The sequence below is a fragment of the Bos indicus x Bos taurus genome, chromosome 13 (assembly GCF_003369695.1).
Source record: "Bos indicus x Bos taurus breed Angus x Brahman F1 hybrid chromosome 13, Bos_hybrid_MaternalHap_v2.0, whole genome shotgun sequence".
In the NCBI taxonomy this organism is placed as follows: Eukaryota; Metazoa; Chordata; class Mammalia; order Artiodactyla; family Bovidae; genus Bos; species Bos indicus x Bos taurus.
This window is the reverse complement of record NC_040088.1, coordinates 31,185,776-31,212,983: the sequence shown is the minus strand read 5'-3', so window position 1 is coordinate 31,212,983 and position 27,208 is coordinate 31,185,776. Positions and strand designations below refer to the sequence as shown.

Genomic DNA, 27,208 nt, shown 5'->3' with positions numbered 1-27,208 from the left:
CATGGCATTACAGGATGCCCTACTGTGAGCTCCAACTAAGCATGGCCAAAGCAGAAGGCATGCTTCCTTTTAGTGCCTTGCTTATTATGATCATAAAGACCCACCTTACTTGCTTACCAGTCTTCACATCCAACTTACTTTTGTCTGTCTTCACCTTCAGTGTGGGAAGGATCCAAACTAGTTACAGTGACAGATGCTGCTGATTACTAACTCAAAAGCTATTCCTCCCCATTCTTCCTTGCCATCAAAACCATGCTTTTGTTTGGATATTTACCTTCTACTGGCTTGGAAGATGACAATTCCTCAGCCCCAGAAGGGTAAATCAAGATAATTCTCAGTGCCTTAGCCAGTGACTAGAGACAGGGTGTAAGCATGTGATCCGATGCTGGCCTGTTGGCTCTGAAGGGCACTGTACTGGACAGGCTTCTGAGAAAGATCATGCTCCCAAATAAAGAGGAAAGCATATGTACAAATTCTCCACCTCCTCCTCCTCTGTGCTGCTTGTTGTGTGTATAAGAAATGTTTGAAACTGCTACAGCCATCTTGTGACCAAGAGACACTGCCAACAGGATGAAGACATCTGAGTAGAAAGATGGAAACACCTGTTTTCTTAAGGATGTCACTGAGTCACAGACTCAGCCAACCCTGGAACTGCTGTATATTTGCTTTCAGATTATATGAGAAGTAAATGTTCCTGTCCAGACCAATTCTAGCTGAGTATTCTGTTACCTTAAGATGGAAACATTTTGACTGATATTGCTATACTCTTCCATATAATATTAAACTCAATCTATTCCTCCTTACCTGTTCATCATAATCTTTGATCTAAATTCTGGGAATCTTATCTGGTTACTAGCCTTTTTCCACTTTCCTTTATCTACCACAGCAATCATTTCTTGCAGGGTTCTTTTCCTTCTAACTATAAACATATGACCATCCCTATGAAACATAAATACAGGAATTTCAGCAAATCCATTCTAGTGAGGATGCCTGCACCGCTCCATTTCTGAACTCCATCTGATAATCTATTCATTAGCCACAGCCTCTTTTCTTCCACCTTTCTCCTTTTTTATCCCAAGACTGCTCTTTCAATTTGTTGAAACCTGGTCCTTGATCCCTTCCTTTCTCCACCGAACCTGAAGCCCTTAGCTGACTACTCAGAGGAGCAACTGACTTCTCTAGTCCTTTTAACTGAGTTACCTAATGTTTTCTGCGTATCACCAATCCTAGGTACAATCGGAGAAAATCACACAACTGAGGCCCTTATACATCAATGATTTCCATCTTAGGTAGGTCCTCAGTGCAGCTAAACATGTTTTTTTTCATGCCCTTTTCCGTGTTCTTTCTTACTGATCTCAGTACTCTCATGTCACAGTCCCATCCCCCCTTTTCAGCAGATAACCCTGACTTAACTTCTCAGAAAACACAGATGAGTTCCTTCAGCTTGATTTATTCACACTTACAAACCAACTCTATCTATTCTATATTCCTTTACCAGCAAATTAAGAGGAAAAACTTCCTTTTTTATGTTCAATGCTAATCTATCAGCTTAAAAAAAAAAAAAAACTGTGGTAAAATATATACAACATAAAACTGGCCACTGTAGCCATTTCTAAGTGTACAGTTCTGAATAAACAAGTTTATTCACATTGCTGGGCAACCATCATCACCATCCATCTCTGAAACATTTTCATCTTCCTAAACTCTGTACCCATTAAATGATAATTTCCTGTTCCTCTCTCCCTCTAGTTCCTGGCAACCACCATTCTACTTTTTGTCTTTATGAATTTGACTACTCCAGCTACCTCACATAAGTAGAATTAGAAAGTATTTATCTTTTTGTGACTGGCTTATTTCACTTGCCATAATGTCTTCCAAATTCATCCATGGTGTAGTATATGTCAGAATTTCTTCCCTTTTCAAGGCTAAATGATATCCCATTATATGTATATACCATATTTTACTTATTCATTCTTCCCTTGATGGGCTGCAATCACCTTTTAGCTATTGTGATTAATGCTGTTATGAATATGAGTGTACAAATTTCATCAATATTCTCTTCATGCTTCAGTAGTCAGGCTTGCTCTTTTTAGCTCTCTTGCTTACTCTCTTTTTTTTTTCAAACTCTCCCTCTACTGATTCCTTCCTGTGAGCCTATAAAACATACTCATGTCTCTCATACCATCTCTATAAACATTCTCTAAATCACCCTAAAAACCTCCTTCCAATTTCAGCTCTCCTCTTGAAGTAGACATGACTAGCCAGACTCATCTGGAGTCAGATATCCTTGTCCTGTTTCCCTACTTTTACTGTAGATGGCAAGGTGTGATTCTGTTCTTAGTTATCCGAATAAGCTCAATAAAGGATTCACTGACTCCTACTGTGAGGTATACATTTAGATTCTGATTTCTGCGTGGGAAAATTTTGGTAATGATGACAGGTAAACATAAGAATACATTTTAAACTATCTGTTTGATCTTTAAAAAAATTATTTTTTAGTCTTTTAAAAAAATTATCCTTAGGGAAAACTTGTAATGACAAGTAATCCTCCTTATATGCAGCTGGAAAAGAGCCAATGATAAGTCAAGGTAACAATGAGAAAAACTCAAGTTTCTTACATTGATGAATGAAGCATTGATGTAATCAGAATCTGGAACTCCTTCAACTGGTGTCAGATGGACTCGAGAGTGGTCATCTAGAAAAAAAAATTTTTTTTCAATTAAATTCAATTTTATTTTTCCCTGGTCCCAATGCAAGCAGGCCAGTTGTGACGATGCAGAACTGTATAGGTTGTATATACACCTATATAGGTTGTCACTGCAACACTATTTATAACAGCAAAAATTCAAACATATCTCAACCATAATATGGAATAGTAAGCAGATGATAAAAAAGAAAGTGAATATTCCTATTTCTCGACAATTGCCAATATATATTAGCTTTGTTTTTATTTTACATTTCTTTATAGTCTCAGGTATACAACCTTATAAGTCAACATCTGTAATGACTACAGTGATTACCACAAGTCTAGCTACCATCCATGACCATGCAATAGACCCCCTCCCTTTCATTCATTTTACCCACGTTCAACCCCCTTCCTCTCCAATAATCAATAATCTGTTCTCAGAATCTAGGAGCTTGTGTTTGTTTTGTTTTTTTTTAGATTTCATGTGAGTGAAATCATACAGTATTTATCTTTCTCTAATTTTCCAAGATAACAGCAATGTATACAGCATACCAGTTATACTAAAAAAAAATACACATTTATACACAAATAAGAAGACAAAAGTATCTATAAACGGCTAGTATAGTGGTCTCTAATTATATTATGCACCCAAAAATACACCAGGAATTTTTAAAAGAATTAATTTTTAAAAAAGCAATTATAAAAATAAAGCAAAGTTCAAACATTTTGCTCTTGCATCCCACTGGATTATGTATATTCTATTCTGGAGGCCACTAGCCTAGAAAAATGTCCATTAAGTTATAGATAAACAGATTCATAATGACTAACTCTGGGAAGGAGTTATGAAGAGAACTCTAAATAAGAATTTTTTTGCAATAAGCAGCAAAAAACTCCACAACAACCACTTTCTATCTGGTCTTAGTGAAATTGTTTTCTTTAACCTCCTAGAAACTTTAGGTCTGCCACAAAAACCTGGTTAAGTACCCCAAATGACTTGATGAGCACCTGGGGATGCCTGGGGAGCCATAAAGACTCTTTCATTCTATTCTTATTACCCAAAGTTTTCACTCTATTCTTATTACTTGTCTTCCCATGATCAATCACCAGATTCCTTCTATCCTCAGAAAACCTGGCTACAGATGCAGTTTCAGTTTGTATCCCAAGAAACCCTACACTCACAAGGCAAGATGTTTACGTATCGATTTTTTTCCTTGTTCTCCTCCTTGGAGGCAGCTTCACAGGTGGCCTGGATAGGACAAGCAGGAAGAGCCTAAAAGGTTAAGAGAAATTACAAGAGTTATTCATAGGGATAAGTACCAGGCATGTAAACTGCTGCACCATACTCTGACCTGGCAGCAAGTTCTACCTTTTCTTGGGGAGAAAAAAATATGCCCACATGAATTGCTACAGCCTAATAAAGACAGCGCACCTCTTTTCTAAATAGCTCCTAAGCTACGTAGAGTCCGAATGCCCAGAGGGCTGAATGCCCTTTCCATTACTATAAGCATGCTCTTTACATGATTACTCTATGGTTAGGGGCCCATTACAATGCTAGATCAAAAGGCACCCCCTACCCCTTACTGTATATAGGAGTGGGCAGCATAACTGAAGGGATGGGCCATTTATACCCATGCTGACCACCATGCAAAGTCGATATGCATTTCAAGAGTAAACCACACAGGAGGGGTCTGGATGGTCAGCTGGGTTAGGGGCCTGACAAGCAGGTATGGCAGCCCAGCCTCTAGCATCATGTGGATAAGGTTGGTGGGTGAGACGGCATTCACGGGGATGCAGCAGTTAGAAAGCAGAAGACTTGGATGACGTGACATGGAATCTGCAGCAGTTTTGGAGCAAATGTAAATTAGCTGGCACTGGGAGGTATGGAACAAGTATAAATGGCTTGATATAAGATAGTCTGGACTACATGAACTTGAGCAAATTGGGCAAAGTTTCCCATAAAATTGGGATAATAATATCTGCTACATAAGGAGTAAACAAGATGATCTCATGTCTGGCATAGAATAAGCATTCAATAAATTAAGTTTTAATTTATTATTTATTTATTTAGGAGGAGGAAGCTAAACTTTATTATTTGAACGGTTTTCTTCTTCTATGTTCTATATATTCAAAACTAAGAAAGCAAAAAAAAAAAAAAAAAAGAAAGAAAGAAATAGTTTAAAATTATCACCTAGACAACCTTCCTGATAAGTGATTTGGAAATATGCTTTAGAAGCCTTAAAAATATTCATACTCTTTGACCTAACAACTCTGGATTCTAGTCTAAATAAAAATCTCAATGCTCAGATTACTTACTTTATTATTGTTTAGAACGACCCCAAACTGAAAACAACCTTAGTATTCAGCAGTAGGGGAACAGTTAAGTAAAGTATGGTTTGTGTGTTACTTTTCATTCACTCTTTCAACAAACATAAAATGTGTACCTCTTAGGTACCAGGTTAGGCACAGAGCAAACAGTGGTAAATCAATCATATACATAGCTCTTGCTCTCATGAATAATGCAAACTTGTGGGTGAAAGATGGATATTAAATAAAACAAATAAAGTTACATACCAAGGTATATGCAATGAAAGAACAGAATATTACTAGAGAAAGAATCAAAAGCCCAAGAAATTCCCGAGTACAGACTGAGGGGTAGGTCTCTATGAGGAAGGATGAGTACGGAAAAAAGTATTCCAGGCACAGAAAAGAGCATGTGTGATGATCCAGAGGCAGGAGAACACTTCGTTTGTGTGGGGAAATAAAGTGTCAGGGAGGGTGTTATGCACAAAATGTGTTGTGCAAAAAGGGTGTTATAAACAAAGTGTGGTTGGTGGGAATGGCAAGAGGAAGTGGGAGGAGCTTAGTTTAACAAGATCATGTATTTCCATGTAGGTCCTTTAATAGGAAGTTTGAGTTTTACTTTAAGTGCATGAGGAAACCGTTTAAAGTTTTTAAATTGCAGTTCATTCTACATGTTAAAGAATCACTCTGGCTGCTGCGTGGAAAACGGGCTGGGAGGAAGGCAAGTATAGAATGTAGAAAGGCGATAGTGCAAGGAAATAGTCACATCTGCAATGTATCACACAGTTAGAATTATTATATTTAGAGATGGAATGAACAAAAGGGAAGTTGGGGAGAGAAAGAGACAGGAATGAAAGACGCTTGCAGGTTTCTAGCTTGGATAATAATAATAAAGATTAAATTAAGTAAATGCGAGCCTAAAAAGAATCAATTTTGTCAGACAGAAGCAAGACTTTTATGAAGGAACGAATATATTTCCTGGGAACCAGCAGTATAGTGGTAGGAGAAACTAAAGTGAAAGACCACAAGATAACAATAATCATCAAAGTCTCATAGTCCATCTACCTTCACTTACTCAAGAGATTTTCTTTTCACAGTTAAAACCTCAGAGGTCCTCCATGTTATTTCTCTAAGAAAAGCAATTTATTTAGACCCAGTGCTGTCAACACATTAAAGGCGAAAAAAGTTTCCTGGGCTGGAAGATTGGAATTTCCCAATTCACCCACAGTTTGCATTCTCTTCACTAAGACAGGCTAGATTTCCACAGGTTTCCACCTTGATGCAGGATAGGATGAGACAAGATTTTAAAAGCCCTCACGACTAATCATAAGGCATAACTGTTACATCCCTTGTCTAAAATGATATAGAACAGATGTAGAGACAACAAGATTCTTGAAAATAATCCTCAAGGTCAGTAATGACAGTGACCACATCTCACAGTCCTGTCAGCATCCCTAACTCCCCCAGTCTTGATGAAGAAAAGTTAGGTCTCCAGGTCGGTTGAGGCTCCAAAAAGCAAAGTTAGGAAGAAACAGGAGCCACTGTTTGACGAGAGAAAATAAAAAGTTTCCTTTTGAGGACACGTGCTAGATGCAAAATGTCACACTAAAGAGCTGAGGTCAAGGATGAAAACAAGGGGAATCTTATTTCTTTCAGTTTCTACTCTGACAAACTGAGCCTGGATAGCTGGACAGAAGCAGCTAAACCAGAAGGCTCTAAGATGTTAAATTCTCCACAAACAGGAGGTGGCATCAAAGACCATTTCATCCCTTGCTTCAGCCTTTACAGGATGCAAGGCTTTTTTTTTTTAAATGTCAATTAAAGTTTTTTCTTCAATTTTTACATTTATCTTTTAAAAAAGTATATCCACCACCCAATTTAACTTAGAAAGATGTTCTCTTTAGGTCCTTCCTCATCATGTCTTCTTCCTTCTCTCACAAGTAAATTTGGAATTTTGTTCTTATTATCCCTTTGCTTTATTTGTATCCCAAACATTCTGTATCTATAAAAATATATTTTTTATTGTTCAGTCTTTTTTTTTTTTTTTATAAAAATGGAATGATTATCCAGTGGTGACTTGCTTTTTTTGCCCGACATTACATTCTTAAGATTCACTCAGGTTGTTCCATGCAGCTGAAGTTCATTCATTTTAACTACTTGGTAGTCCTTCATTTTTAGTCCATACCAACATTTATCTTTCCATTCTCCTATTGATGAACATTTGGGTTGTTTACAGTTAACAATCTGCTTTGAGCACTAACTGTGTTTCCTCATGCATATGCACATGAGTTTTAGGTATGAGTATGAGTAACCTTATCAGAAGAGGCCAAACAGTTTTTCCAAGTAGTTACACCAATTCACACTCCCACCATCGAAGTGTTCCAGCTGTTTTGTATCCTCATCAACAGTTGCTATAATCAGACTTTAAATGTATCAATATAGGTTTACTTTACATTTCTCTGATTATTATTATTAACCATCTTTTCACAGTTTACTGGTCTTTCCTCTTCTGTGAAGAACCTGGTTGAGTGTTTCCCCATTTTTCTACTGGACTGTTTCTTACTAATTTGTAGGGAGTTCTCTATGTGTTCTGGATACTCATTCTATTATCAGTTATAAATGTTATAAGAATTTTTTCCCCCAAGTTTGTGGCCTGCCCTTTCATTTTATGTTATTTGTTTATAAAGAGAAGTTCTGCATTTTAATGTAGTCAAGTTGATCAATCTTTCCCTTTATAAACATTTTAAATCTTAAGAATGCTTTCCTATGAGAGATCATGGTATATTTTCCTACATTATTGTCTCCACATTTTGTCTTTTAAATTTCAGTGTTTACATCAACTGGGATTGATTTTTGGTATGAGACAAGAATTCAATTTCATTTATCCCTACCCAGTCGTCCGAGCACTGTTTAGGTAAGGACCCTCCTCTCCCCCTGCGAAACTACAACAGCATTTGTCACCAATATGTTTCCCTTTACACATGTATCTGCTTCTAGGTTCTCTATTTTTTCTGCTGGTCAATCCATCTATTCCAGTGCCAATATAAAACTATCTTACTTACTACACTTTATAATAATTCTTTATATCTGGTAAGGCAGGTCTCCTCACCTTGTTCTTCTTCTTCAGGAATGTCTTGGCTATTCTTGAATCTTTTCTCCTCCATATATATTTTAGAATCAGCTTGTCAAGTTCCACAAAAAACCTGTTGGGATTTTTATTGGAATTGCATTGAATCTATATATCAGTTTGAGGAGAATTGACAACTTTACAATATTGAGCCTTCTAATTCATTGATCTTATCTCTTTCACTAATTAAGGCTTTTTTCTTTAATGTCTTCAAACATTTTAATAATTTTCTCCAAATATTTTATAAATATTGTATTAAATTTATTCCTAGGTACTTCATATTTTGGATGTTACTGTAAATGACATCTTTTAAAAACTATTAGACTTCCTGATTTTGGTTTTATGTATAGAAATGCATTAATTGTTATGCTATTTTTGTATCTATCAACCTTGTTAAGATAACATTAATTCTAATAATTTATCTGGTGAATCTATGAATTTCTCTGGAACAATAATTTCCTCTGTGGGAAAAAAACAAAACTGATTTGTCTCTTTCTTTCCAATCCTTCATACCTTTCATTTCTTTTCTTGCCTTACTGTGCTGTCTAATGTCTCTAGTATAGTAATGAATCTCATTCACTTTAAGTTTGAATCCCCTTCCAAATATCCTGACTCCTCACCAGTGTCTGAACACCCTGCTGTGATGGGGATCCTACTACCTTCCACAGCAGTTCCCCTTATCTTGGAACAGTTTGGTTTAGAAGGACTTAAAACCTCGATACACAATTTGTTTCATTTTTCCCTTGTACTGACTACTGTAAAATCCAAGTGGTCAGCTGGTGTATTCTCTGTCCCCTGGAAATCCTGAACCCCCAATTCCCTGCTGAAACCCCAATTCCAAAGCTCCTGACTGCTACTGATAACTCCTGTAGCCTTTGGCTCTGATTCATTTATTTGGAGACAACTCATCCATGTAGAGGCTATTCTGTTTCTGATTCATTCAGTTGCCACACAGTTCTGTTACCATGTTGCACATAAATGTGTCTTTACTTGGAAATTCAATAATTAAGATGTCTCTAAAGATGCAGGGCCCTGACTGGGTTGTGTGTGTGGGGGTGTGGTTCACATTTCACAAATCACAGACTTTGACCACTTCACTGCCTCTCCAGTTCTTTTCCTCACTTATTCCTTTCACTTCAGGAGCTAACTAAATTCTATCTATTTATTAAACCTTAAACAAGCTTTAGGGACCTCAATAAGTGACTTTTCAAACTCTTGCTTAAAAAAAAAAAATTCAATACTTTCTTCTGAGACAAATGCTGGTCAGTAAAAAAAGTTCCAGCTTGTAACTTTAAGACAAAGTTCCATTACCCATAACTTTCAACTATGGTGGGGCTTCATAGAAATGAAAGGCCACACTCTCTGGTCTGTCAGATATCTGAAAACAGCTGTCATTTCCTATGCTTATTGTTTCTTCAGCTGTTCACCTCCATGGTCCAGTTTTTCTCTAAAACAAATTCCCTTTTAATGTTATTCCTTTTCACAGAGACCTAATCACAAGACTCTTGGCACAGCTCACTCTGGGTACACAACTCTTTATTCTATATGCTACACATTCATTAAAGCATAATGGATATTATGCTAAAGCTAATAAGCTTGAATAGCTTTATTTACTATATTAAAAAAACTTTTTTATTTTAAAGCCTGCTTTTAAAAGTATTATCTGAAACTATGCTTGCTGTAAGAGAAAGTCAAATAGTTCAGTAGAAAGTGGAAGTTCCCTATCATCTTTATCTTCTACCCATCCTTGTAGGCAACCACTGATTACAGTTCAGTGTTCCTTCAGACTTAAAAAAATAAAATAAATAAAAGCATTAATACACTCACACACAGACATACATATATTTTTTAAAGGGGATTATACCATGTAATGGAGAAGGCAATAGCAACCCACTCCAGTACTCTTGCCTGGAAAATCCCAAGGACGGAGGAGCCTGGTAGGCTGCAGTCCATGGGGTCGCTAAGAGTCGGGCACGACTGAGCGACTTCATTTTCACTTTTCACTTTCATGCATTGGAGGAGGAAATGGCAACCCACTCCAGTGTTCTTGCCTGGAGAATCCCAGGAACAGAGGAGCCTGGTGGGCTGCCGTCTCTGGGGTCGCACAGAGTCGGACACGACTGAAGCGACTTAGCAGCAGCAGCAGCAGCAGCATACCATGTAAAGTCACCAAAATAGTGATTTTTTCCCCCATATTTTTCTATGTTGACATTTATTTTAACGACAGTACAGAATTTCATAATAGATGAGAGAAATCATTTAGCCACTTGGCTATCTAACAAATACTTTTCATTTTATTTTCTTTGCTATTATAAGTAATGCTATAATGAACATCCTTGTAAAAATATATGTGTGGTTTTTCTTGTTAGAGTCTCATAAATTAGGTCAGATAGTATAAGCATTTGAAATTTGGTTGATACTGCCAAATTATCCTCCCAAAGCTCTATCAACTTAAAACTCCTCCTACCTGTGTGTAAGATTGCCTTTACCCCCATACCTGTCCATACTTGATATGAATCTTTGAAAATTTTCAAATCTAACAGGCCCCCCAAAATGGTTAGTTTTAATTTGGATTTCCTGATTACTAGATATAGCTGAGTTTGTTTTCCTACGTTTATAGACCATTTGCTTTTCTTCCCTGAATTTTTCTTCCCAATTTTTCTCCTGAAACGTTTACTTTTTTCTCATAGGTTTGGAGAATCTCTATACATTATGGAAAATTCTCTTGTCTACCTGTGGCAAATAGTTTCTTCCAGTTGGCCACTTTTTTAAGGTGTCATTTTTAAGAGACACTTAACATTTTAATACACTTATTATCTTTCAATCTATTCCATTCTAGCTTCTGAATTTTGAGTTTTGTTTACAAAGGCCTTTCTCACTCTATGATTATAAGAATATTATTCTATGATAGTGGACACAAACTGGTGTGTTTGTCCTATGGTTATTTCTCCTCTTTCCTGTCAGGGCTGACCAATGCAAGCACAGTCACACCGTACCTACACTGTGCCATCTAAATTCTCTCTTCTAGGATTTTGAAACTCAGGAAGCAGCAGAGGCTTCCCTAGAGGGCCCAGAACCACCAAGATAGGATCTGCTCAGTCCAGGGGCTGGGTGTCTATCTCATCTTTTGATTCTGCCAGGTTCCCCAGTATCTTCCCAATTGATGGTTTTAATTTTTTGCTTAATTGAGATGACTTCTCTTGCTTTTAAGCTCACTTAGCAGTTAGTAACAGAGGGTGGGGTTGTAGGTGAGAGACTGATGGGGGAAATGCAGGTGATGTGAACCTAATCACTGAGTTCAGATGAAGGGAAAGAACTGTTAGTCAATTTTCATTATGGGAAAGAGCAAGCCACTTATACCTCATGACTCTACAACAGTTACTTCAGTTACTGACTTGCTTGCCATCACCTGGGATGTGTTCTAGCTGACGGTAAAGGAATTTAGGGAGAGGGGAGTCCCAACTAAAAGGAGAGAAGCGACACTGAAACCAAGTAACAGAATTATTTCTAACAATTTTAGACAACAAAACAAGAAAAAGACCAGCTCCAACATCAAATATTCATCTCCAAAGACACCATAAAATTCAGGGCCCTTCTATGATTGTGCTATGTATTTTGCTGAACCAAAAGTTAAGGTTTCAGAATTTTGCTGATTACTAAGTGTTAACGCCAATGGAATTCACATCTTTTCTTGGTTGGTCATGTGAAAGACAAGGCTTTTAATTATCTTTTAATTATCTTAGAGAAAATTATCTCTTGAATTATCAAGTGAGATAACTGAAATGATGCAAAAATGAAACAACAGTTGGAGAAAACTAACTTCTAAAAATCTCTATTGTGCTCTTCACTGCATCCTGCTTTGATGATGAAAACTGCCCCATAACCCAGCTCTCATTGCTCATGGATAATCAGGATGCAAGCATAACACAATCTGGAGGAAATATAAAAGAAGGTAGAAAAGCAAAGAACTAACACCCAGAAGAAACTACAGGAATTCACTGAGTTGGATCATCAAAAACCATAGGAATAACTGTTGAAATAGATTTTGAGAATGTTAGATCAAGGACGGATCTAATTCTAATTGTTGAATAGGGCCATATTTCTAGTTATGGCATGGTTAACTGAACTTCTGCGTTAGTGTACCTGCTTAGGAAACTGGCCACAATTCTAGTGGTGGAGTGGCCAGTGGGAACCTGGACTGAAAGCTGGGTTCAATGAAAAGCCAGAAAGCCCTTGGGACAAAGTAGAGGAGATCAGTGTTATAGGGGATCCAACAGGTTCAACCTTCTTACTGACATCTTCATCATGTCCTTGACGGGCTGTATAATGCATGCCTTAATAGAGGGTGCACACTGGTGAGGAAAGCACCTGAATCTTTTAGAAGAAGGAACTGACATAAAAATGGGATTCTTGATCTTAGTGAAATGAAAAAAAGCTTCAGAGGCCACACCATGACCTCCAGAACAAATGCAAGCTGCTGGAGTAATAATCTCCCTTTATCAAAAGGCTAGGTCCCAGGCAAGTCACAGAGATCCTAACTGTGACAGGAGACTTAAAAGCTGTGGGTAACAATGAGATAACCCATTTACATGTGTGAGTTTACTGACAGCATGAAGCAAATGCTCAGTAACTACTAGTATTAACTATTCTGATGCTTCCTATTACTCCCCATATAAGTTACCAAATAGATGAGATGACAGTTTTTAGGAATGTCAGTATACAGCATACACAAATCATGTGGAGCTGCAGATTTGCAGATGCTTTTCCACATGTGCTCACATTCCTAAAGATTAATATAACCCTGAGTACCTGGAATTTCACTATTAATAAGGCAAGTGTACTTATTTTTTCCTTTACGACTACACATGCAGTTTCCCTTCCTCATGGCAGGAGCAGCTTCAGTGATAAATCATCTTGACCTCTCTCTGCTGTGATCTGGTTCACTGGGGTTTTGTCTTTGTTTCACAGGACATCACCCTGATAACTATGCTGATACAAGAAGCTAACAGGACTTGGAGAACAGGATATTATGTATCTTAGATGTACATGATAGACATAAAAATAAAAGTATAGTGGCTTGTCACCTAGGCCAAGTTTTCTGAAAGTCAAAGGCCCACAGCACGTCACCGTCTACCGTAAAGAACAAGTTGCTACTCCTTGCCCCTGTGCCCCCAACCTCTGCCCACTTGAAGGAGGAGGAGTGATGCTTGCTGTGCCATTACAGACTTTGGAGACAACACCTATCTCATGCTGGTGTCCTGGTCTGACTCATTTGTTGAGTGATCTAAAGAGAAGGCTCTTTAGCTGATCCAGGCCAGAGAAATGAATTCTGGTAGGTTTTGGGGGCCCTAAGTGTCTCTGGTTAAAGCTGAGCAGGAGAACTGCAATGAAATAACCTTAGAATCTGGGGAAAAGATCATGATCCTGTCAGCAACATCATGTTTCTAGTTCAACATTGGGCTCTGGTAATGATGTAAGCCTGGCCATGGGACACTAGATATCCATGACCTTAACTGCTCATTATAAACTTAGTGTTGCTCAGTCGTGTCTGACTCTTTTGCAACCCCATGGACTGTAGCCCACCAAGCTCCTCTGTCCATGGGATTTTCCAGGCAACAATACTGGAGTGGGGGTACTTTCCTGGAAGTTCAGTGGCTAAGATTCCACACTCCCAATGCAGGGGGCCTGGGTATGATCCTGGTCAGGGGACGAGATCCCACATGCCACAGCTAAGAGTTCCCATGCCACAGCTAAAAAGATCCTGCATGCTACAATGAAGATCAAACATTCCGCATGCTGCAACCAAGACCTGACACAGCCAAATAAAGCAAAATAAAAAAAGAACACTGGAGTGGGTTGCCATTTCCTTCTCCACGGGATCTTCCTGATTCAGAGATCGAACCCACGTCTCCTGCATTGGCAGGCAGATTCTTTACCACTGAGCCACCTGAGAAGTCCAAATTTAGTATTATGTAAGTCTATAGGCTATAAATTGGGACATGTCCAGAATTCAGCTGAAATGGATGTGTACAGAACACACGCCACACACCCGCTCCTTCAATAGATTCCACTGACTTCCTGATGATACTAACAGTTGACTAAGGGAGAAAAAAAGTCCAGCCTAGTGTACTAATGGCTCTGTGAGTCATGCTAGCCCATTCTGGAGGTAGACGGCTATGGGATAATCTACTTAGGTATCACTCCGAATAAAAGAGAAATTCATCTGGTGAACAGAACTTCAAGCAAGGTATCACACTATCCACTTCACTGGATCTCAGGATCTAAGCTGACCCCTGGGTAGTAGATAACTGGGACAAGAAAGACAGGAAATATGTATTACACTCCCTGTGTATGCTCACCAGATGGCACGCACTGTAAGAAGCCAAGAGACGCTGATCAGCTCTTTCCCTCACCACCCCAACTGCACATATGTGGCCATGGTAGCACAGCAATTGGCTGGCACAATACCTATCTGAATTTGCCTACCATGCCTCTTAGGAACACCACCTCTACCCAGATATTTGTTATGGATCTCAGGGAATTATCTCCAAACAAAGAATTCATTTCACAGAAAAAATATGGCTACAGGGCCACATACTCATTACTCAGAAGCAGCTTACACCATAATTACAAAACAACAGAATGCCTACTGGAAACCTAGCTTAGTTGAGGCTAGAGTGCTATCTTGTGGGATAAGGTGAAATGTTCTTAATCAATAATGAGTATTAAATGGTGGTGTTATTCTAACAGCCAGAAAAAGGGGTCCAAGTTATTACTTAACTCTTCCCTGGTAAATGGTCTTCTGCTTTACCTCTTGCTTCCCTGCCATCTATTCTCCAAATTGTAGCTAGTGATTTTCTCAGACTGTAAGTCTGACCACACCACTCTCTACTCCAAGCCCTTCAGTGGTGGAGCAAATATCCCAATAATCATTCCTCCTTTCCTCCTTGCTACAAGAGCTTCCATTCTATGGGTTATCCACCCATCTTCTACATGACACAGGAATAACCTGGACTGGTCTCCACCAGGTGCAGTAAGTCTATTTCTTCCTTGCCTATGACTAGTTTGTGACAGAATATGTGACCAGGTAAGTCCCCAGAAGCTTTTGGGAAAGTTTTCCTCACTAGTAAAAGGAAACACACAGGAAGAAACAGTCACCCTTTTCCCCCTGGACTTGTTTACCTCCATTTGTGCCTACAACTAGGGCAGCCATTACTTTTTTAGGGGGCCGTGATGCATGGTTTATGGGGTCTTAGTTCCCCAACCAAGGACTGAACCCAGGCCCTCAGCACAGAATATGCAGTGTCCTAATCATTGGACCACCAGGGACTTCCCTGGGCAGCCAGTTTGGCAACATGAGGGGACCCAGCCTAAGAAACAGGGCTGACACATGGCTGAGTGGAAAGGTTTGAAGGAGACTGAGAGTTCAGCAATGCCCATGTCGATGAATTAGCCAATTCTGGAACTGTTCTTGTATCTTCAAATCCACTCCCCTCTCCCTAATCATTACCACTTTACATCAGTTGGATCAGCACCTCTGGTCTAACTGCTGCAGCCCCTAACTGTATTTCCTGTTTCTATCCTGGTCTCACCATTTTCTTTTCTATCCTGGCTATTCCCTAACCACCAGAGTCATTTTTTTCAAAATACAAACCTGGCTGGTCTGTGGCTTTCCACCTCTCTTGCGACAGTCTACAGGATCTACAGTCTGGCTCAGTCTTATACATTTTCATCTCCCTCAAGTCTCTGCCTTTCAGCCACTCACAGCTTTTACTATTCTTTGAATGTGCCTTCCCTCACCCACTGTCACTACTGACAGATTGATTATGATATTCCCAGTACCTGGAATGTTCCCCATCTGCCTTTCCCCAACGCCCTTGCCTATGATTGGGTCTCAATTAAAACATTGTTTTTTTTTTTTTTTTAAAGTAAATTCTGAATTAGTGGACTGGGATCAGCAACTCGTAGATTCATAAACATGGTCTGCTTTCTTGAGGAATTTATAAAACATACAAATGTAAACACTACCCAAAATGAGGCCTGTGCTCTGCAATCTGCCATGGTCCTCATTTTCCACAATGACTTCCTCCTGTTGTCTACTCAAGATACCCTGGGACCCCTTGGCTCTAGACTCTAAAGGCCACGCCTCTTAATATAGGTTCCCATGCCTCAGCACCAGTTCTTCATGTTCTCCAGTTCTTCATGTTCTATACTGCTGTTTGAACTTATACACCAAGTTCCCTGAATGCAGGGACTATCTGCTTTTGCTCCCCTTGCACCTCACATATATTAGATGTCTGGATGAGTAAATAAAAGTAACAGACGCAATGATGAATGAATGGATAGATGGGTAGATGAGGGAGGCAAGGCAATTTTTTTTTTCATTTCCTGTCCATGATCACATAGAAAAGAAGTCAGATGAACCTGGTAAAAACTCCTCACCTCTTAACCTATTAGAAACCTGTTTTCTACCCCATCACTCAAAAGGCTTGACTTAGGTCTGCCTTTCTCCCTGCTGATACACCAGCCTCAGTAAAGAACTCACGTTGAATTCCTCTCTGAAGAGCTTATTGTCATCAGCCATTCTCCGGTTAATCTCCTCTTCCAGCTTGTCCACAGGCAGGGGCGGATACTTCCTGTTGGTGCTCGGGGACCTGGCCAGAAGTGGTACGCTCTGGGGTTCTGCAGTGCATAAGGGGGAAGGTTGGTCAGGTGCCTTTGGGACACAGCCCTTCTCTGGAGACCAAATTATGGGCTCTAGCTCATGGGCCAGTCCTGCTCTCAATTCTTTTTTTCTTTTAGGATGGGGAAACTCCTATTTTCTCCATTTTTCTTCTCCATGAAAGTCCCCCATGTCATTCAGGGGTGTCTTACCCACATCCTCAGTGCGGCCATTGGATAAGCGGAAAGAATTGGAATGGCTCCCAGCTTGCTTGTATTTCTTAAACCTAATGAGAAAATGTTCACAGTGAAACACTAAGCATGGAGTCAGAGAGACCAATCACTGGTTTGTAGTTCCACTTATCAATTCAGCCTTTATACACTGAAGCAGCTCCAGTGGAGACTGAGCACCTCAGTGTGCTCTTGCTTAAGCAAGAGAATTCAACCCCACAGTATTTTCTCATTGGAATGGCTCCTTTGCACAGTTCCAGGATTTGCTGCAAATCACAGCCACATCAGGTGGAGACACTGGGTAGGATATGTGGGTATAATAAAGTGGAGGGAGATCAAAGAGTATCAAACAAAAATCCTGGTACTTTCTGGGTGTAATAAGAGAGAAACTTAGAGCTTCAGACTTGTTGGCACAGGTCTGGCCAAAAGTCTTCTGCAGAAAGATAGGAGACACAAGACAAACTATAGGGGTGTACGAGGTGTTCCCCTCGTAGGGTGTTCCCCTATCTTTACCCATACAGAAGAACAGAAGGAGCCCAGAGTAGCTTAAGCCAAAAATAAGAGCAGAGTTAAACTCAGTCAGGGCAGTGACTCCAGTAGGAAAAGAACAAATGTACCTCCCACTTCCCTCCCTTGGGTTTCCCTTCCTGGCTTTTGCTCCCTGTTTGAGGAGCAGTATCTAGAAGACCCTGGAAGAAAGTCAGGAAGAGGAACCCTGTTGCTTACATGGTTCAGTTCAGCACACCCAGTCAGGGGCGTAGCTGGAGGGGTATGGGGTCAAAGCCACAACCAGAAATAAAGTAGACCTTAACTGAACACATAATCTCCACTGGGGCGCTTTCAGGGGTTGTTTCAATAGGGCTAGGTCTGAAGACCTTAAAATGCCGATCAGTAACAACAGACTGTGGCATCTTCCCTCAACCTCTAAACCACGGTCCTGGGCTTTAGGATGAACTGGAGTTGAGGGACTGGACTTGGGACAGATGGAAACAAAAAGAAGGGGCTGGGTGTTAAGACTATACAAAATTTCAACAACATTTTTAAGCAGAATTTTAATCTTAGGAAAGCTACCATGAGTCATTCCCTCTATCCTACTCATTGTCCTTATCCTACTGTCTTTTGGACTTGTGGGCTTATCGAGAACCTGGGGTACTGAAACAGAGTCCACAAGAATGCAGAAGCATCAGCATGCTCACCTTAACATGTACAAAACTATGATAATAAACACGATCACTAGCAGAGAGGACAGGGCCACCATCACTGCAATAATTGGCGTCTCATCTGAAATCAAGAGAACAAAACATGTTGTTAACCACTGTAGGTAATGGAAGGCTTCAGTCCGCTGCTCAGGGAAACACTCAGATGAGGAAGAACAACTCTTCCAAATGCTTATGTATTGACAGATGGAGGAGGAAAGGGAGAAAAGAGAAGAGTGCCAGCCCAGGGCTACTGGGCGAAGAGGAGGGTAGAGCAAGGTAAAGGCCCAGGGTGACATGCCCACCCGACCTGACTTATCATACATATGTTTATTCTCCGTTTTCCTACATTAAAATGAAAGTTCTTTGAAGGCAGAGACTGCTTCTTTCACTGCTATAGAGCCTAAGACAAAACCAGTGCTCAGCATGTAAGAAATACTCAAATATTTGAAAGCATGAACACATTCAATCCTGATGGCAAGCTGGGGTGCAGGCCCAACAGTGTACTTTCTCCCAGGCTCAGTGGGCTCCATGAAGATGGGAGAGAAAGGAAAAAGGACAATTTTCCTATCATAAATGCAAACAGTTTCCTGGAACAGAGAATACTGTTCCTGATTAAAGCAAGGAGACATTATTGGATCTTTAAGCGCTGTGTGTCTAAAACAGCTGGTTACTCTGATCTACCTCTTTCCACAGTCATCCTTTTCTACCTCTTTCCACCAGGACCCCAACTACAGCAACATCTGGCCTGGAGGAGACACAGTAACTCTGCCCTCCATTCCACAGGGCCTGGCTTCCTTTCCACCCCATAATGAGTCTCACCCTCCTCCTGCACTTTCATGCCCCTGCCACGAACTACACAACCAGTATGAATTTGTAACTATCTTCACCGTTTTCCACCCTTTCTAGCAGCATCACTTTCTGCCCTCTGCAGCAGATCCCTCCATGTAAAAGTCAATCCTGTCACATGTGGTCTGTATTACATCTGTTACTGTCACCTCAAGTATCTGTCTTCTTGACCTCACTGACCTTCTTCCTACCACCAATAGCCAGTCCCATGTCTCTCTTCACAGTTATCTTATAAAACAGTTGTCTTCTCTAACCTCTTACCTCTGGGTACTCCATACTCTATTTTGCTCTGACACCTACCCTGAATGCACCCTTTAAATACATTCCTCATGAAGGACACCAATAAATGGCAAATTGCCAAATCCAACGGAAACATTCCCACCCTCATCTGATTCAACCTCTTACTAGCATTCATCCAAAAAATATTTATGGACCCACACTGTATGCCAGACACTGTTCCATTGACTGTGAATAGAAAGTGATTAAACAGACAACTGACAGTGAGCTGACATTCTGGGGGAAGAAGGAGAAAACTGATCATAAACAATTTCAGAGATAAGATACATGATGAAAAGAAGGGTAAGGGGATACAGAATGATGGGGTTTGGGAGAGGGCAGTGGCTGGCTATGTTAAGAGTAGTCTGGGAAGGTCTGAAGTAGTTACCACTGAAGTGAAGTCGCTTAATCGTGTCCGACTCTTTGCGACCCTGTGGACTGGAGCCTTACCAGGCTGCTCAATCCATGGAATTCTCAGTTACACTGAGCAGAGGTATGAATAATGTGAAGAAGTGTATCACAAAAAGGTCTGTGCAAAGAGTTTTCTAGGCCCAGGGACTAATGAGCATAAGAGTCCTTAATAGTTTTGTGGGTTCAAGAAAGAGCACAAAGACCAGTTTTGGTACAGGATGTGGCTGGAGAGGTTGGCAGGAATGAGAAGACTCTGTACGTCACAGTAATGAGTGTGGATTTAATTCTGAATGTGATGAGAAACACTATGTGACTGGTGAGTTTGAACAGAGAAGATATATAAGTAGACTTACATTCTTAAAAAGATCAGGTAGGCAAACTAACTTGTAAGTAGCAGTCTTAAGGTAGGAGATAACCCAGGAGAATGTGGTGTCATGAAAGCCAAGAAGAGTTTTTCAAGACGGCGGGAGTAATCAACTCAATCAAATACTATAGACAGATTAAGTAGGAAGAAAACAGAGAAGTGAAACTTGATTCGACAAGAGGGCAGTTATTGGTAACCTTCTCAAAAGAGCGGTTTCAGTTAAGTCATTGAGAAAGCCTGAATGGAATGAAATAAAGATGGAAAGAAAAGACAGTGAAACACCGATTCCTTATCTGAGGTGAGGACTTTCATCATCAAGAGATGCAGAGAAAAGCAGCAGCTGGAGGCAGAGGCAAGATGGAAAGTTTGTCTGTTTTTAAAGAGATGGGAAATATTATATCATGCTTCTTTGTTAATGGGAGCTGGCATGCAACACATACCCTGGTATGTGAATCTCATATTAAAATGAGCATTCAAACTGGCTGACTACTCCCTCCTCTTTGAAGAACTTTCTTCTCTTCAGTTTCCACGAGAAAGCACTCTTCTTCCAGTCCCTTGGCTGCTTTATATTTTCCCTCATCAGTTGTTCCTTTTCTCACACAGAACTTTAACTGTCTGATTTACTCAGGGCTTTGTCCTTGGCACTCTTCTCAATACTCATCCAGTTGATCAGACCAGGCTGGAAGCTTAAGTTATTATGCTAGCAATTTCCACATATGCACTGCTTGGTCAGACTTTTCTTCAAACTTTTCTGAAACTATCTTACCTCTACTTTAAATTTCACAGGCAATGCCACCTTCCTGTGTTAAAAAAGTTTCCTTCACCAGTAACTCAATAGTTAGCACTGCCATCCATCTACTCTACTGCTCACCTAAGAATTTTAAGAATTCCCTTAATTTCTTCCTTAGGCTTATCTTCTATATGCAACTCAGCTGCAAGTAGTATTTTATTTATTTTTTAAAAATAGCCTCTCATCTTATTTATTTATTGTGCTGCGTTGCATCTTAGTTGTGGGGCTTAGATGCTCTGTGGCATGCGGGATCTTCATCCCCTGACCAGGGATTGAACCTCCATCCCTTGCATTGCAAGACAGATTCTAAACCACTGGATCACCTGGGAAGTCCCTGCAAGTAATGTCTTGGTACTAAAACCAACACCTCAAATTTGTCTGCCTTTTTTCCCTTTTGTTGCTATCACTCTAGTCTAAATCTCTGTCTTTTCTCATCTGAATCACAGTAAGCCACTATCCCTTGCCAGTCCATTTTCCACAAAGCAGGGACAGTGATCTTGAAGAAAGCATATCAGATCATAGTCTCCACTTATGTAAAACCTTCCAAGGTTTCCCAGGCCTTTAGACTGAAATCTAATATCCTTACCTTGGCCAGAAACAACCTCCCCCATTTAGCCCCTGCTTTTTCTGTCTCCTCCATTCTTTCCTTGCTCACTAAACTTCAGTCACTGGCAGTCTTCCATGCTGGGTTTGTTCTTTCCTTGGGCCTTTGAACCCTATTCCTTCTGCTGTATTTAGCCTCCCTCCATTCTTTACCTGGCTAACTCCTAGTCATTTGAAAAGACCCTGATGCTGGGCAAGATTGAAGGTGGGAGAAGGGGACGACAAAGGATGAGATGATGGCATCACCAACTCAATGGGCATGAGTCTGAGTAAACTCCAGGAGTTGGTGATGGACAGGGAGGCCTGGCATACTGCAGTCCATGAAGTCGTAAAGAGTCGGACACGACTCAGTGACTGCACTGAACTCCTAGTCATTCAGTTCTCATTTCAAGTATTACTTTTTCCAGAGAGGTCTTTCCTGACTTAACATTAAATTAGGTAGGTCTTAGTTTCCCTATCTCTAAAATCAGTTATTCTAAAGATTAAATGAGATTATCCACGTAAAGTTCTCGGCACAGTAATTCGCACACAATTACGTACACAGTCAATATTAGCTATTTTTTTTTATTATTTGCACAGACCACTGTTATTTCCTTTGAAAATACCCCTCACATTCTGTATTTATTTGAGTAAAGCTGATTATGAGTATCCCTCCTTTATACCCTAAATTCCACAAAGGCAAGGATTATATACTTGCTTTGCTTCTCACTATATACTTAACACCTAGCACAGAATTTCACACATACTAGGTGCTGAACAAATACTAGATGGACTACACCGAGTGAATGAATAGAAGAATTAATGATTTATCACCATATTATGTCTCAGTTCAATGCTAATCACAGAGGGCTGTATGCTGCTGCTGCTGCTAAGTTGCTTCAGTCGTGTCCGACTCTGTGCGACCCCAGAGACGGCAGCCCACCAGGCTCCAACGTCCCTGGGATTCTCCAGGCAAGAACAGTGGAGTGGGTTGCCATTTCCTTCTCCAATGCATGAAAGTGAAAGTGAAAGTGAAGTTGCTCAGTCGTGTCCAACTCTTAGCGACCCCATGGACTGCAGCCTACCAGGCTCCTCCGTCCATGGGATTTTCCAGGCAAGAGTACTGGAGTGGGGTGCCACTGCCTTCTCCAGAGGGCTGTATATCAGGTATTAAAAGAAGGTAATTAAATCCCACTGCTGGGCATACACACTAAGGAAACCAGAAGGGAAAGAGACACGTGTACCCCAATGTTCATCGCAGCACTGTTTATAATAGTCAGGACATGGAAGCAACCTAGATGTCCATCAGCAGATGAATGGATAAGAAAGCTATGGTACATATACACAATGCAGTATTACTCAGCCATTAAAAAGAATACATTTGAATCAGTTCTAATGAGGTGGATGAAACTGGAGCCTATTATACAGAGTGAAGTAAGCCAGAAGGAAAAACACCAATACAGTATACTAACACATATATATGGAATTTAGAAAGATGGTAACAATAACCCGGTGTACGAGACAGCAAAAGAGACACTGATGTATAGAACAGACTTATGGACTCTGTGGGAGAGGGAGAGGGTGGAAAGATTTGGGAGAATGGCATTGAAACATGTAAAATATCATGTAAGAAACGAGTTGCCAATCCAGGTTCGATGCACGATACTGGATGCTTGGGGCTAGAGCACTGGGATGACCCAGAGGGAGGGTATGGGGAGGGAGGAGGGAGGAGGGTTCAGGATGGGGAACACATGCATACCTGTGGCAGATTAATTTTGATATCTGGCAAAACTAATACAATTATGTAAAGTTTAAAAATAAAATAAAATTAAAAAAAAAAAAAAGAAGAAGGTAATTAGAAGACATCTGGCTCAAGATAGTGGGCTAAATCCATAATTGTATTTTTTCCTCTTGCCAAAAGGACACTGAAATGATAGAAGAAACAGAGTGGCATCAGTAGACCAGAAACTTTGAGGGATTTGTGGAAGACAAAGCAGATGGACTTAGACTGCTAAAGAGATGAGAGCTAAAGAAACTCCAGGAGAGAGGTAGTACTAGTTCTACCAGCCTGGGCTGAGAAACACCTCAAACTCAGAGTCAACCAGGACTAGGGATAAAAGTAGGCTCTGAGATAGCAGAGTATTTAACCAAAGGCTCACCAACCACAGCTTGTATACAGACAAGCTGTGGTTCAGTTGGAAAAACAATGCTCTATACAGAGAGGAAGTGTGCTGATGGCTCCTTTATTAAATATACATAAATAAATAGAAGTTGCATATATATTTTATACCTTATTATGGAAAACTTTCAAACTCCCACAGGGAAAAAGAGAACACTACAATAAATCCCTATGCACTTATCATTTCACTTCAACAGTATCATCACATGCCAGCTTTTTCCATCTTTACCAGGTCTGGGGTTCTCAGCTGCACACTAATTAACACTGTGGGATAACTAATTCTCTGTTGTAGGGGGCTGTTGTGTGCACCACAGGATGTTTAACAACATCTCTGGTCTCTAGCTACTAAATGCCAGTAGAAAACCCTTATTTGTGATGACCAAAATCAGCTTCTGTGGTTTAGTTGCTAAGTCGTGTCCTACTCTTTGGGATCCCATGGACTGTAGCCTGCCAGGCTCCTCTGTCCATGGGATTTTCCAGGCAAGAATACTGGAATGGGTTGCCATTTCCTTCTCCAGGGAACCTTCCTGACCCAGGGGTTGAACACGGGCCTCCTGTATTGCAGGTGGACTCTTTAACAACACAGCCACCAGGGGAAGCCCAAAAATCACCTTCAGATGTTGCCAAGTGTTTTCTAGGGGAAAAGTCACCCTGAACTGAGAACCACTGGTCTATACCTGTTGCATATATTAAGGCAAATCTGAGACATATCATTTCAACTGTAGTTACTTCAGTATGTATCACTAAAAGATAAGAATTCTTAACATATTCACAATGCCATTACCCTACTGTGAGCACATTCCAATCCCCTCAGCACTCCAGAGTAAAGCTCAACCAGAGTCCTACAGAAGACCGCCACAAACATCAAGGACAGAAGACGTAATATAAGAAATAGGGTAAATCTTCAAAATATACTGCAATTTGTGCAAGAGGACCCTGCACAATTTAATTTAAAATAGCCACTATAAAATGAGGAGCAATCTCACACTTATCAGGATGGCTATTAAAAAAAGGTCCTAGAAAATAATAAGTGTTGGCCAGCATTGGTAGAAAAGTAAAAATGGTGTAGCTGCTGTGGAAAACAGTATGGCAGTTCTACAAAAAATAGAATTACCATATGATCCAGCAATTCCACTTCCGGGTATATGCTCAAAAGAATATCCATGTTCATAAAAGCATTAGTCACAATAGCTAAAGTGTAGAAGCAACCAAATGTCCTCTGACAGATGAATGGATAAGCAAAACATGGCATATGTATACAATGAAATATTTTTAGCCTTAAAAAGTAAGGAAACATATGTTACAATATAGGGATGAATCTTGAAGACATTAAGCTAAGTGAATAAGTCAGTCACAAAAGGACAAATACAGTATGATTTCACTGATATGAGGTACCCAGAGCAGTGAAATTCACAGAAACAGAAAAGTTTCAGTATACAGGATGATGATCTGACTTACATCATGAAACAATCATCACAGTAAGTTTAGGGAACATCCATGATTTATATGGACACAAAATTAAATATATAGAAAACATTTTTTCTTGCATGAGAACACTTAGAATTTACTCCCTTAACTTTTGTATTTAACATACAGTAGTGCTACTTATAAGCAATAGTTAGAACTGGATATGGTGCAACGGATTGGTTTCAAATTGGGAAAGGAATACGTCAAGGACATATATTGTAACCACGCTTATTTATATATGCAGAGTATATCATGCGAAATGCTGGGCTGGATGAGTCATAAGCTGGAACCAAGACTACCAGGAGAAATATTAACAACCTCAGATATGCAGATAACACCACCCTAATGGTATAAAGTGAAGAGCAACTCAAGAGCCTCTTGATGAAGGTGAAAGAGGAGAGTGAAAAAGCTGGCTTAAAACTCAACATGCAAAAAACTAAGATCATGACATCCAGTCCCATTATTTCATGGCAAATAGATGGGGAAAAACATGGTAACAGTGGCAGATTCTATTTTCTTGGACTCCAAAATCATTGTGGACAGTGACTGCAGCCATGAAGTCAACAAGACACTTGCTCCTTGGTAGAAAAGCTACCACAAACCTAGACAGCATATTCAAAAGCAGAGACATCACTTTGCCAACAAAGGTCTGTATAGTCAAAGCTATGATTTTTCTAGTAGTCATATACAGATGTGAGAGTTGGACCATAAAGAAGGTTAAGTGTCAAAGAATTGATGCTTTTGAATTGTGGTGCTGGAGAAGACTCCTGAGAATCCCTTGGACAGCAAGGAGATGGAACCAGTCAATTCTAAAAGAAATCAACCAAGAATATTCATTGGAAGGACTGCTGCTAAAGCTCTAATACTTTGGCCACATGATGTGAAGAGCTGACTCATCGGAAAAGACCCTGATGCTGGGAAAGACTGAAGGCAAAAGGAGAAGGGGGCAACAGAGGATGAGATGGTTGAACGGCATCACTGACTCAATGGACACAAGTCTGAGCAAATTCCGGGAGATAGTGAAGCCTGGCAGGCTGCAGCCCATGGGTTTGCAGACAGTTGGACACGACTTAGTACTGAACGACAATAACAAGTGCTAATTACGTACATCCCTAGGACTTACTGCCTTTATCCAATTCCCCCTCCCCCTACTCCCCACCTCTGGTAACCAAAATCTGATCTCTTTTTCTATGCGTTTGCTGGCAAAACATTTTAACTCTCCCAAGCTTTCAGGCCAGAACAGTCCTCTATCATTAAAGTCAGATTTTACCTCTTGACATCTAAATTATACCCATGTTTTTTTAAATACAGTTAGAGATAATACAGAGAGTAAAGATGTCCCAGCCCTGTGTGAAGGAAGGAGACTCAGATCTATTAATAAAAGAGTAGAGAATTTACAGCTCCCTGTATCAAATCTCAGACTTGGAGACAGGCTCATAATCCAGTCACTATACTAGGTAGGGCTCCTCCAAACCAGACAGACTCATCATCTCATTGTGCCTTGTCCTGGTCTGGGCTCTCTGGAGATATGGCCTTATATGATGCAGCCAAGGCAGGAACGGTAGCCCATTCCCTGCTACTCCCACCCCAACACCCCACTCCCCAACCATCCATTCTAGCAGAAGTTCAGCATTTAAAGGGCAGCATTTTAAAAGTACTAAAATGGTGTTCTGGGACAAAAGTTGTCTATTTGCTTATACTCCCTTTCCAAGAAAACAAAGGGCATATTATTCTAAGGGCTCATAAATGGCAACCCACCCCAGTATTCTTGCCTGCAGAATCCCTTGGACAGAGAGGCCTGGTGGGCTACAGTCCATGGGGTCACAAAAGAGTTGGACACGACTGAAGCAACTGAGCATATGTAGACAAGTGAATCATCCAAAGTCTTAAGACACCCCCTGGTCAACTGCAACATGATCAGTGAAGTAAAGTTCGTACTCCTCTAGCCTCAACTCCTAAGGCCCAATTTTTTGTCTTGTCTTCATACTTTTTGGCAAATATTTATCAACTCTCAAAGTCACCATCGTTTTAAGAGCGTCTTCATAGGTTGTAAAGTGCTCTAAAAACAGTGAAAGTCATCAAGTTGCC

The 27,208-nt window shown here is 40.2% G+C and overlaps 1 protein-coding gene across 8 annotated transcripts in view; it reads right to left on the bottom strand.

Annotated features, from left to right (window-relative positions):
* The window catches only part of PTPRA (protein tyrosine phosphatase, receptor type A), a 171,148-nt gene that overhangs the window by 26,422 nt on the left and 117,518 nt on the right, over positions 1 to 27,208 (bottom strand). For 6 of the 8 annotated variants that reach the window (XM_027559307.1, XM_027559301.1, XM_027559304.1 and 3 more), the window contains 5 exons: positions 18,203 to 18,287; positions 16,989 to 17,062; positions 16,660 to 16,796; positions 3,866 to 3,956; positions 2,619 to 2,695 (listed from right to left, as the gene is read on the bottom strand). In XM_027559307.1, the coding sequence (XP_027415108.1) occupies positions 2,619 to 2,695; positions 3,866 to 3,956; positions 16,660 to 16,796; positions 16,989 to 17,062; positions 18,203 to 18,287 (464 nt within the window). Of the gene's footprint in view, positions 1 to 2,618; positions 2,696 to 3,865; positions 3,957 to 8,096; positions 8,191 to 16,659; positions 16,797 to 16,988; positions 17,063 to 18,202; positions 18,288 to 27,208 lie in introns of all 8 variants that reach the window. The other 2 variants (XM_027559308.1, XM_027559309.1) reach the window with 1 other exon arrangement.